General features: G+C 41.7%; 1 protein-coding gene across 3 annotated transcripts in view; it reads left to right on the top strand.

The window, feature by feature from the left end:
* Nucleotides 1-3101: 3101 nt before the first annotated feature.
* The window catches only part of DNAJC16 (DnaJ heat shock protein family (Hsp40) member C16), a 35188-nt gene continuing 25107 nt past the window's right edge, over nucleotides 3102-13182 (top strand). For 2 of the 3 annotated variants that reach the window (XM_023732163.1, XM_023732164.1), the window contains exon 1: nucleotides 10890-10996. Coding sequence is in view for 1 of the 3 variants with exons in the window: in XM_004377226.2 (XP_004377283.1) it covers nucleotides 5090-5256; nucleotides 9596-9662; nucleotides 10657-10996 (574 nt within the window). In the remaining 2 variants the exon portion in view is untranslated. Of the gene's footprint in view, nucleotides 3213-5071; nucleotides 5257-9595; nucleotides 9663-10656; nucleotides 10997-13182 lie in introns of those variants that run through there. The other variant, XM_004377226.2, reaches the window with a different exon arrangement.

Here is a 13182-nt window from a genome sequence, read left to right as displayed (position 1 = left end):
CGCCCCGCCCCAGGACTCGCCACTGCCCTGTTCCATCACCGCACCACCGCCCCTAGGGCCCGCCCCCGCGCCACAGACCCGCCCCAGAACACGCCCCAGTGTCGCCTCCAGTCCCTGCCTACAGGTCCCGCCTCCAGGCCCGCTACTACCGCCCTAGGGCCCGCCCCCGCGCCACACACCCGCCCCGGGACCCGTCCCAGCATCTTCCCCCGCCTGCAGGTCACGCCTCCAGACTCCGCCCCAGAATTCCGCCACTGCCCCTCGCCATCACCGCACCACCTCCGAGACCGTCGGCCCCGCCACCGCCTCGCGTCATTGCCCGGCGCCTAGAATCCACCCCCTTTTCCTCCCCTTCCCCATCCCACACAGACCCGCCCAGGACCCGCCCACACGTCGCCTCTTGCCTCCAGGACCCACCTACAGGCCCCGTTTCAGGCCCCTCCCCAAAGGCCCGTCCCCACATCACTGCTGCGCTCCCGGCCACGCCTCGCGTCACTGCACCACCTCCCGAGGGCTGATACCTCTGGTCGATTGTGGTACCTGTTCCTGGAGAGCTAAGGACCCCTCGCCAGAATTCACGACGACCCCGCTAGCACAGAGACTCGGGGCTTGGGGGGACACACTGCTAGTAAGAAGGACAGCCATGCCTGAAGCCATGGTCTGCCCCACCCTATTCAACCCCCTCCTGGGTATGGCTCCCACTAGCCCCATCCCCAGCGTACAATTAAAACCACAAGTCTCCCCCTACTCTGTGCCCAGATCTCGCCTCTTTGTCCCGTGTTCTAAACACGCGCGTCTTCACCCAGCAAAGCCCACCTTAAAGCCGCCGCCATACACTTCCCTGCCTCCCACCCTAAAAATAACGAAACCAAACTCATTGCCGTTTGGTCAGTTGGACTCACAGTGACACTATAGGACAGAGTAGAACTGCCCCATAGCGTTTCCAAGGCTGTAAAGCTTTACTGAAGCCAACTGCCACATCTCTCTCCCCCGGAGTGGCTGGTGGGTTCCAACGGCCGACCTTTCAGTTAGCCGCCGAGGACTTAACCACTGCACCACCAGGGCTCCCACCCTAGCACCTCCCAAAAAGATGAAAACGCAGAAATCTAGTCCTCTGGACTCCCATAGTTTTTACGGCTCGTTTCCACATTTCAAAAATGTTAAGCGCCGTGGAGTCAGTTCGGACCCACGGCAACCCTATGTACAAAAGAATGAAACACTACCTGGTCCTGCGCCATCCTCACAATCATTATGTTTGAGCCCATTGTTGCAGCCACCGTGTCAATCCATCTCATCGAGAGTCTTCTTCTTTTTCGTTGACCCTCCACCTTATCAAGCATGATGCCCTTCTCCAGGGACTGGTCCCTTCTGATAATACGTCCAAGGTATGTGGAAGTCTCGCCATCCTTGCTTTCAGGGAGCACTCTGGCTGTACTTTCAAAACAGACTTGTTCATTCTTCTGGCAGACCATGGTTATATTCAATATTCTTTGCCAACAGCATAATTCAAAGGCATCAGTACTTTTTCCATGTTCCTTACTCATTGCTATCTTTCACATTCATATGAGGCGATTGAAAATACCATGACTTGAGTCAGGCGCACCATAGTCCTCGAAGTGCCATTTTTGCTTTTTAACCCTTTAAAGAGGTCATTTGCAGCAGATTTCCCCAATGCAATATGTCACTTGATTTTTTGACTGCTACTTCCACGGATGTTGATAGTGGATTCAAGTAAAACAAACTCCTTGACAACTTCAATATTTTCTCCGTTTGTCATGATGTTACTTATTGGCCCAGTTATGAGGATTTTTGTTTTCTTTATGTTAAGGTGTTATCCATTCTGAAGTCTTTGATCTTCATCAGTAAGGGCTTCAAGAATAGTTGCTTCTATTTGTTGAGCATTTGCTATGCCCCAGTCACTGGACTAGCCACTTTGCATGTATTATACCAATTGTCCCTCACTACAATCCTGCCAGGGAAGTATTCTTTTCTCCCACTTTACAGATGTGTACACTGGGCTCAGGGAAGTGAAGTCACCATTCAAGGTCACACAGTAGTAAGTGACAGAGGCAGGTAGAATTCAAACCCAAACCTGATTCCAAAGCCCACACTCAACCAGGAGTCCACCTTAAGAAAGTAATCTCTTGAGTAGCGAAACTTTAGCCCCATTCATTCATTTATTCAACAAATATTTATTGAGGGCCCACATGTGCCAAAGTTTGTGCTGTCACCAATAATGTGAAAGTGAAGAAAACAGACAAAAACTCCTGCCCTTAAAAGGCTTACACTGATAAACAATATAAATAAATAAAAGATATAGTATGTTAGATAGTGACAAGTGCTAAGAAGAACGGAAAAAGAAAAAAAAACTGGGCAGGGGGACATGAAAGTTCTCCCTAGAGACCTATATCATTGGCTCAAAGAAAGTTTGTCTCATTTACCTGTACCCCTCCCCCTGACACACACACACACACACACACACACACACACACACACACACATCCTTTCCCCCTTGTCGCAGGGCCTGGCACATTCCAGGGTGGAGCTCACTTTTGGTAAACGGGATTAGGAGTCCTAGATTCTAGGCATAGCCCCTCTACTGAATGGTCCTGTGACCCTGGGCACATCCCTGCCCTTCTCTGGGCCTCAATCTCCCCATCAGTACAAGAAGGAATCAGGCTAGAAAGGATCCCTAAGGTCCCTTCCAACTCTGACGCTCCAGGATTCTATGAATAGGGTTAAAGAGAACAGGGACCAGAGATTGCATCCCAACCCTAGCAACTGTTACCAGACGAGGGCCACCTCCTGGTAGGGGTGGAAACCCCTCCCTGGATCGGGGAGGTCTTTCTAGCGTCCCATCATGCATCACGACTACACCTCGCTAGGAGGCACGTTTTGGCCTCTTTGGTCACGACCATCCCTTTGGAGCCACCCAAAGCTCGCACATCGTCCCTATGGCAACCTCTCCCGGTCCACGCGCAGATGGCGAGTGGCAAGGGTCAAAATAGATTCCCAAACTAGACGACTTCGACCTGCTCAGTCCGCGCCTTCTGTACGCTGGGCCTTTAAGGGTCACGTGATTCTGCTCCAGCTCGTCTCCTCTTCCTTCCCCTCCCCAGGCCGAGCGAGCGCTGGGGTGGACGGGAGGTTCCCGGCCCGGCGGACTGAGTGGAGTGCGGACGCTGCAGCCTGTTAGGCCGGTGCCCTTCCAGGTAACTTCTTCACGGCGTGACGCGCGGAGCCGCGAATGCGGCGGAGCCAGGCAGGCCCAGGGATCTCCCGTCAGTTCCTTCTTGTCGCCGGTCTCGGCTGGGCCCGGGGGGAATCGGGAGCCGACAGGTCTGGGTCCAGGGCTCTCGGGGGGCGGCGGGGGTGGGGGCTCTCTCCTGGAGGGTTGCGACCCCCGGCGGAAGCTCGAGACGAGGCGCAGACCCGGAGCGTGTCTGTGGGAGTCTCTGTCTGGTTCAAAGGGTGCTGCCCCGAGGGCGGGCAGCCTACCTGTTGGGCTGTTTGCTTCCTGCCCTGAGGCCGCCAGAGTCGAACCGGAGACTGTCAGCAAAAAAAAAAGAAAAAAGAAAAAACTTCACAGCCCCCCGCCTCTTCGGGCCTCTAATTGAAAGGGGCTGACACAGTTGAATAAGGGAGTGATTATACTGTAGAAATAATAGTATTAAGTACCACTTTCTGACTGTTGACCTTGTGCTCAGTTAATCCTTTACATACATTTAATCCCCAAGACGATCCTTCGAAGTAGTGGTATTTCTCCTCATTTTATAAATCAGTACACTACGTGCTTAGCAAGCTTGAGTAACTTGCCCAAGGTCATGAAGTGGTTGAGGATGGATTCCAACCCCTGTCTGATTCCAAAGCCCATGTGTTTAACCATAAACTACACCTCTTTCCCGGCTTTTATCAAGCGGTATTAATCCAGAAACACTGTGGAACAGAATGGGTTGTCTTAACGAGGAAGAAAGTGGTTTGTTTTAGGATTATATTTAGCATGCATGCAGTCCTAAACATTGGTCATCAGATTAATCAATTTTGTAAGAACTCCTAGGCAGCATTAGACTTCTACTTGTCAAAATCCACTGCTGTTACAGCTTTGTCCCTATTGAGTGAGGTTTCACACTGGAGACTTGAACCTTAAAACTCTAGTAATTTATGAAAAGTCAAGATAGATATGGCGTTGAAAAAATCATTGTATAGTGTCACAAAGATCATAATCCTGGAGTGTAAATGTCCAAGCAGTATCCCCACTAGTTCTTTCATTAACCGTTCACGATTATTTCCAAAACCTGCGATGAACTCAATCACTACATTCACCCAAGATGGAGCATAAGTTATGTTGAGACATGCCTGTCGTACAGTCTTTGCCGTTAATTCTGTTTTACGTGAAAACCTAAATTTTTTCTCACCACTTTTTATTTCTCATCTTAGGTCTTCATTTATAATGACCTTACTGCTAATGATTAAATTAAAAGTAGCTTCACTTACTCTGTCTGAATGGGTGTGGTGAGAAAGAATGGAATTGAGGCATACCAAGTCTAACTGTACAGTTTTTTAAGAGTATTTCACTTTCCTATTTGTACTTAATGTCCAAGAGCGCCACAACTGTGTCATTTTGTAGTTTAGCAAATGGTAAATTCTGTGATTTCGTGAGTTTATTTAGCACATGTTCAAGTGAAGTAGTCTTAAAGTTTAAACTCTTATTGTCAGAGTATATGAAATAGTTTGAGATGCAGTTGCCTTAATTTTCTATTTATGTTTTCCCACATTCACTTATTACTTCTTCATCTCGTTCATTTTTAGTCATTTCTAAAACTTTTCTAATCCAAGCATCCTGGAGAGTTGCTGTTCTTACTGCTCATCTTTTCATCTGTAGTAGTTCTTATTTGGGGTATTCAAAAATAGTAGAGATTGTTGATTTAAGAGAGATGATCAAACAGCTTGACACTTTTCCTTCAAAATACCTTTTGTTTGTTTTGTTTTTCATCCATATATCTTATGTCTCTATCTAAAAAACAGTCCAGGTGTCTGCCACTGAAACTTATTGCCTCTTCAATCATTTCAGCTCTGGAAAGGAGGAGAAATGGAAGTGAAAAAGTTGAGCATTTCCTGGCAATTCTTGATAGTTCTGGTTCTGATCCTGCAAATTCTGTCTGCGTTGGATTTTGACCCATACAGAGTCCTAGGGGTCAGCCGAACAGCCAGTCAGGCCGATATTAAAAAGGCTTATAAGAAGCTCGCCCGGGAATGGTAGGTGAAACAAAGAAATAGCAGTTTAATATAATTTAAGCAGTTTTAGCAGGAGAATGAAACCCTAAATTATAATTAGCTTTTATTTGTCTCTGTCTCTGTGTTCAGTAAATATGTATACATATATCTGTCTAAAATATTTTATGTGGGAGAATTTTCATGTCATTCTATAATTTTGAGTGGTGAGATCAAACCTTTGTTATTATGAAACTCCCTTTTAGGAATTCTGGGACTTAAAGAATTGCCTTAGATACTATTTGCGTTTTTAATATTAAAGTAGGATGAAAGCTTTAATAAAAAAAAAGAAAAGAAGAAAAACACTATATAATCAACAATGGATAAGATACCTTTCCCAAGATATGTTACTCATGATGTAACTCTAAATGAGTGTGATTACTAAAGGGAACACTGCCAAATCCTGTTCCCCAAGTTATTAATTTTTAAACTTTTAAAAATTCTTAGAGTAAGAATTTTTTTTTTTAAATTGTGCTTAGGTGAAAGTTTACAGCTCGGGTTAATTTCTCATATAAAAATTTATATACATCTTGTTATGTGACAGTAGTTGCAGTCCCTGTAATGTGACTGCACACTTCCCCTTTCCACCCTGGGTTTCCTGTGTCCGTCCAACCAGCTCCTGTCTCTTTCGGCCTTCTCATCCCACCTCTGGACAGGAGCCGCCCATTTGGTCTTGTGTATCTGCTTGAACTAAGAAGCTCACTCTTCATGAGTATTATTTTGTTTTATAGTCCAATCTAATCTTTGTCTGAAGAGTGGGCTTCGGGAATGGCTTTAGTTCTGGGTTAACAGCATCTGGGGCCATGGCTTTGGGGATTCCTCCAGTCTCAGACCATTAAGTCTGGTCTTTTTACATGAATTTGAATTCTGCTCCACACTTTTCTCCCATTCCGTCAGGGACTCTCTGTGAGTAAGAACTTTTTGATCTCAGTTTAGAAAGAATATTCAGGAACTGAGTACATTACTTTAAAAAATTACAGAAAAATCATAAATGTACCCAAAGATAGAGTGTATGGTAAAGAATATACAAGTGTTTGTGAATTAGCAGGATAGCAATAAGTCTAAAATTTATTTTGGACAAATGTCATCAGTTTCTTCCACTAATGCTTTGGCCATGGCAAAGAAGCAAAAGTGCTGGATTATATAGCTGAAGGGGAAGCAGGAGGAGGTGGAAAGGATGTAAAGGACACAGGTGACTCCAAGCTGGGTGAACCAACCATAACTAATGAAAGAAGGTTTGGGACAGGAACCATCATCACTGAGCACCTACCACATGCTAGGCTCCAGGTGCTGTGCTTTTTATCTCACTTAAACCTTATAATTACCCTGTGAGGGAGGATATTGTTGTCCCTTTTTTACAGATGAGGGAATTGAGGCTCAGAGTTGTTAAGTCTCTATTCACCTCTGGGTTCTGTAGTTTGACTTTCTGTACCAACAGGTAGTTTATCAGGGTTTTTCGTTGTTTGCTTTTTAATCACTTGCCCATCAGGGCAGAAGTAAGGTGAGTGGGTTAGTGTTTGGGTGGGAAGGAGCTGCATAAGATAGTAGGAAGTTATGGAGAAGCAAAGCTGCCACATGCAAATGACATTACAGGCTGTGCGTGGCTCTGCCTGGCACCATTATTCTTCAATGAGAAGATATAACTTGTCAAACTGGTTTCAGTAGAGGTAAAAAGTAGTTCAAAATATAATGTTTTGAGTAAATATTTTAGACTATATTCATATCAGAAGGAATCCAGAAGTGGATGCTAAATACACAATCTCTAATTGTGCTTGACTTCTTTCCAGGGACTCTCTTTACCCTGAGGTTACTTTCTACCTTATTTCAAACTCTTGCCTCTTTAGAGCAAAAATATATAAATCTACAGTTAATTCATAAGGTAGCAGCATTTTTTGGACAAGGTACAGCCTTTGATAACGTTTTAAGAGCAGAAATTGTAACTTGAGTATACAGGGCCCATTAAAATGTACAGCTTTGACTTTTGTGTCTTCCAGAGCTGAAAAGGATGTTATGATAATTAAAAGAGTCACATGCTTCTCTTCCATAATTAGATTCTCAGCAGGAGTAATTCATCACCATAGAAATACTGTCATCCAGTGAAAGTCTAAATTTCACTTCACCTTTGTATTTCCACTGAATTATTATTTTTGGTTGTTTTGGCTATGTCATTGTTTTATCACTGAAATAGTTTAAGTTTCACTTGATAATGGTTACACAACTTCTAATGTTTATCCTGGCTGGAATTTTCAGAATGAGCTGTAGCAGGAGGAAATGGTTCATCGTTGACTTGGATCTGTAGCCTTCCTCTACTATGTTTTGCTGCTTAACAGTGTTTCTCAAGAACTTTCTCCTTGCTTGGTAAAACCATTTGAAATCACTTTTTTCTCAGGAAAACTATTTCTCTCCCAATAATTACATTTTATCATAGGTACTTTTCTTTGTCATCTGTGTTAGCAAAATAAACAACTGTTCCCACCCCAAGAAAAAAGCATCATACAATTTGAAGCAAATGGATATAACGTGGTTCAGTCAACTGAACAGTAAATCGATTTGTCTGATACTTTCCTATATTTTTCTACCTTCATTTTGGTTGCTTTAGAGAGAACCTGTAGATACCACACACAGTATTTTCTTCACTTTGGAATTTAAAAGCTATTTATTGCAGTTCAAGAAATGATTTCATGTACACTGAAAATAGTGGTGAACAGTACTTTCCTAGGGCTGAATTTATCCTTTTCTAAATGTTTTCCGTTTTGTGTCTTTCCACAATTAGGGGAATATTCCATATAAGCTGAAAACTGTCTTGTGGTTTCCTCCCTGCTCTTGGGCCTTGGCTGCCTCTGTCTCAGGATCGGTGGTTTCTAACACAGCTGCCCTCAAGACTCTTTGTTTTCATTCTCTTTAAAAGCCCTTTCCCACTTTTCTTCCTCTACAGAGTTCTGTATGTTAAATCTTCGTTTGTATGATTGAATAATTTTATCTTCTCAGTCTTTACCCTAAGTTTGAATATTGAAGACACTTTTATTTTTTAAATATTTCTGTCATCCAGAAACATGCTTTAGAGCCACCATCTCATCTCCTTAAGTCATACTGTTTTCATTATGCCTAGCTGAGTCCCCCCCTCCAACTAGTATTCATCACATTTATCTCAGATATAAGTTAAGAAATGAATGATGTTTAAATTCAACAGTCAACATTTTGAAGTTTGTATTTAGAGAAATCAGAATATGTGGTTTAATTCATTCAGCTTGTTTCTGCTAGAATAAGTTGGTCAAGTTGTAGGTTTTTTAAAATTCCAATGTATTTGATGTATTTTTAGTAGTCATTTGCTTCCCAGTGGATTGTTTCTTTCCGGAGCCTTTGCTAGAGGAAATTGACTAGAAGTTAGCAGAAGTGATTACATAAAGAATAAGCACTGTAATACAGAGTCTCGTCATCAAATGAACGTTGAAAACCCGGTCAGTATAAAATACTGATTTAGATCTTAGGGGGCTCCAAGGAAGTAAAACCCAGTCCCTACTTTCAAAGACCTTAAAATCCCTAGAGCTGAAATTGGTATATAAACACAAGAAGATTACAAAAGAATATATGACAGCAAGATGGATACAGTTAATTGCCATCTGTGTATGATAGGCAGATGTTACATATTTCATAGCAAATGTTGAAGATTTAATTCTGTCTAATATGAGCTGAAGTAAATTTGCATTAACTGTAGACTTTTCTCACATCTTAAAACATGTGGCTTTGATATCATTATCCATTTACGGGTAAAAAGGCAATTATAGGTAGAATGGAATACCCAGGGTAGTAATATTGAAAATGAAAATGTTCTAATTTGAAAGTCAGCAGCAAGATACTATTAGGAAATAGCTGTTACTAAACAAATTCATGATGCATCCTAAAAGCTGTTTCCTATGTCTTTCTGAGTGGTCAGAAGAAATGCTTACATCATTATCATTCAGACATTGGGATGAAATGCTACCACCTGGGGAAAAGATGGTGATTCATATGCATAAGTGACTTTAGCCTTGAGCTAGCTTTTGCAGTGTTCAGGAGCATTCCTCTCTGAAATGCTACATTACTGTCTGGTGCTTTGAAAATGTGCCCAGCTGGAGTGCTTTGGAAAGAAATTGCCTGTTTCAGGGTTTCATTTATTATAGTCATGTGTAGCAACTGGTTGCTTCTACCATTTATCTTAAGCAACTGTCCTAACAAAATGGCTTCCCATTTGCCTCCGATATAGTCAACTGTGTATACAAGGATGTTAATTGGCCATGTATAAAAAATTAAATCCATTCTCACTGTTTGCCCACTTGTGTTTCAGGCATCCTGACAAAAATAAAGATCCAGGAGCAGAAGACAAGTTCATTCAAATTAGCAAAGCTTACGAGGTACTGTGCCAAACTTTGTGATGTATCCATCCGCTCTTATAAAATCTGCTTTAGGCGATCAGTTTTATAAAGTCTTCTCAGAAAGAGCATTTTCCTCATGCCTTGACCCAGATGACGGCAGAGAGAACGTATTTGGCCACATCCATTATGTTGAAACAAGTGCCTGAACACTTCAGCTCTTGAAGAGACTGACCTATTTTAAACAGTTTCATTGGAATTGTAGAATTACCCTGAGTACATGTCTCTATTGCCTTTTAGAAACTTATGTTAAAGAATTACATACCAACTTCCCTATATTTGTTCAAGTCACACAAAGTTACAAATATACTTAAAGACAAGATTTTCAACAATTTTTCAACACATTAGCTTCAGCAGGTTGGTCTAAAATGTGCAGAAAAGGTAAGCTGTGGTTTCCTGAGTCTGTAGGGCATTGCTCATCACAGACAGCGCTCAACACGTGGGAATGACATGTCGCTCTAAAGCAGATTCTCCGATTTTAGACTTCAAAGTTATTTTTAAGTAAAACAAAGTTAACTGGCATGTGAGGCACTGAACTCAATTCTGTGGCTAGCTTTTGGTTTTCACAGTTTTTCATGTCTTGCTTTGAATTATTTCAACTCATAAGGTATGACTGAGCCAGTTTTCTTGTGATTAAACCCTGGCGATCAATATTATGTCAAGTTTTATTTGTTTTACTGACGTGTTTAGTGTTACGATAGCTCAAAATCTTTAATGCTAAGAGGAGCACAAGTATCTAAATGACCAAAGTATTTATTTTGGTCTTGAATGTTCTTTAAATGTTTCTACTGAGAGAAGAGTTTCTTGGTACATTGAATGAATGTGTTTAGAATATCTAATGTCATGATCTTTACATATAATTTTGTCCTATATCTTCTAAGCTATTTATAGAAAACTCCTTTGGGTGAACTTTGTTTTGTTTTGTTTTTTTCCTTTAGATTTCTTACTGTTTTTGTTTTTTTTTTCTTTCTTGTAGATTCTTTCCAATGAAGAAAAGAGATTGAATTATGATCACTATGGAGATGCTGGAGAGACCCAGGGCTACCAGAAGCAGCACCAGCAGCGAGAATATCGCTTTCGCCATTTCCATGAAAATTTTTACTTTGATGAATCATTTTTTCACTTCCCTTTTAACTCTGAGCGGCGGGACTCAATTGATGAAAACTATTTATTGCACTTTTCACATTATGTGAATGAAGTGGTTCCAGATAGCTTCAAGAAACCCTACCTCATTAAGATCACCTCAGATTGGTGCTTTAGCTGCATCCATATCGAGCCTGTTTGGAAAGAAGTTGTTCAAGAGCTTGAAGGATTAGGTAAGGTAATTTTATTCATTGGAAAAGGTATATATAGGAGAAGGTAGCTTATATCTCTTGAATTAGATGGGCTATTAGGGAGAAGGAGCAGTTTGTATAATTTTTCTTGACAAGTTCATGATGATTGGTGTTTTCCAGGGACACCTTTTCAGAGAGGGGAAATATATAAGCCACTTTCGTTTTGCATTACTAATTTAAAGCTTTTTCTACATAGTCTCCTAAAATCTAGTTGGGGACCTAATACATAGGAGAAGCTCAAAAATTATTGGTTGAACAAAGCAGCCGACTATCCATTTTAACACCTGTGGGTTTTGCAGATAATTCTGATGGTATTTGTGACTTCGCTCTGTAATGGCCATGGGGTACCACTCTCAATCACAGATTAGCCTTTCCTTATTCTACATTTACTACTTAGTGCCAGGAAGACTGTAGTGATCGAGAGAGGAGATTTATTTTAATAACTTCTGAAAGTTGAAATTACTGAATTAAATGTCTGTGTGTGTGTTTTATAGGTACTAGCAGACCTGTTATTGAGTTACTGAAAAGCGACAGACTCAAACATAGGGACCTGGATTTCTCCAGAGAGAGCGTAGTGCTGAAAACCATCGGTTCATTAATTCTAACAGATATTTTCAATCTGTTGTTGAGAAGCACTGAGGTGCTCAGATTTGCAGAATGTGTTCCTGATACTGCGCAAAGAAGTTCTTAGAAGAAGATAAGGGAATAAGGTTAGCACAGTGCCTGCCACATGGCAGGCGGTCAGTAGATGCTTACAGTTGGTGCATAAGTTAATGTTTTAAGAAGGTGAAATCAGGTAGAAGCCACTGGATTGAACAGTTTCTTTGTCACAAAACCTAATCGTATTTTATGCTGTGCTAGGTAGTATACTTTAAACTGTTTAACCTTTTTAGTCTAGGAGCTGGCATTAAGGCCCAATAGCAGAATATAAACATTAAACCATTACATGATTTAGGATGGTAATACATTGACACCAACATCAGGACTGGGCCAAGATTACATTTTAAGCATGCCAGGCAAGCATAGATGATGTGAGGTAGGATTGCATAGTGGTTATGACCACAGCTTTGGAGTCAGATAGGCCATTGTTTCAATCTCAGCTCTGTCATTTAGTGTCTTTGTGTCCTTGGACAAATTACTTAACCCAGGTTTCTTCATCTCCAAAAGTGAGTAACGATGCCAAACTAATAGTCCCATTATGAAGATTAAATGACAAAAAAAATATGTCTTTTCAAAATGCATGATATAAGCACTTAATAAATGAACCTTAGAGAATTTCTGGTTAACTGGATTTTCTGGTTAACTGGGTTTTTTGGTTGACAAAAGTCAGTTTTTTTAAAGTACCTATTTTACAAGCCCTTTTTAAAAATCTTCCTTAAATTTATTGTCTGCTTTCTTTAATACACTGACTGATTATCAACCACCTACTTTCAACTTATTTTTGAGCTGAGCCTTATTAAAAGTCACTAGAAGTTGGCTGAGCAGAAAATGGAGGAGTAACTCCAAATGCAGAGGGAACAACAGATGCAGAGAAACAAGAGTGCTAAGTGTCCACAGAACAGCCAGCAGCTCAGCGTGTCTTGGCGTGGGCTCTGCAGGGGAAAGGAGGAACAGGAAGAGTATGTGGGGAACCAGGTAGTAAGAAACCCTAAACTCCAGGCTAAGGAAGCTGGACTTTATTTTATAGTACGTAATAAAGCCAAGACAAGTTTTTACATAGAGGAATGCCCTAATCAGATCTGTACTTCAGAAAGTCAACTGTTAAAGCTGTATGAAGGATGATTAAAGAAGTGGGAATAGACACAGGGAAGTTACCAGCCCTGGCAAGAGACAGCCACTAACCTGAACTAGGGCAATAGGAATAGAGAGTTGTGGATAAGGGCAGGATGTTACAGAGGGAAGATCATGAAGGCCTGAGGGAACTGTGTCCTGGAGATGGTTTGAGTGTAAGAAATGAGGAAAAGAGAGGAGATGGAGTCAATGCTGACTCTGCGTTCTGACTTGAGCTATTGGGTGGGCAGGGAATACAGTAGAGAAGAGTTGAATTTGGGGAGAAGTGGTTTGAGACGGGGCCTTCAGTTTGGAAATCATGTAATGTAAAAATAATAAAAACCAAAAAACCAAACCCATTGTCGTCAAGTCGATTCCAACTCATAGCAACCCTATAG

The sequence above is a fragment of the Trichechus manatus genome, unplaced genomic scaffold, assembly GCF_000243295.1.
Source record: "Trichechus manatus latirostris isolate Lorelei unplaced genomic scaffold, TriManLat1.0 scaffold00048, whole genome shotgun sequence".
Classification (NCBI taxonomy): Eukaryota; Metazoa; Chordata; class Mammalia; order Sirenia; family Trichechidae; genus Trichechus; species Trichechus manatus.
This window is presented reverse-complemented; position numbering and strand designations above follow the sequence as displayed.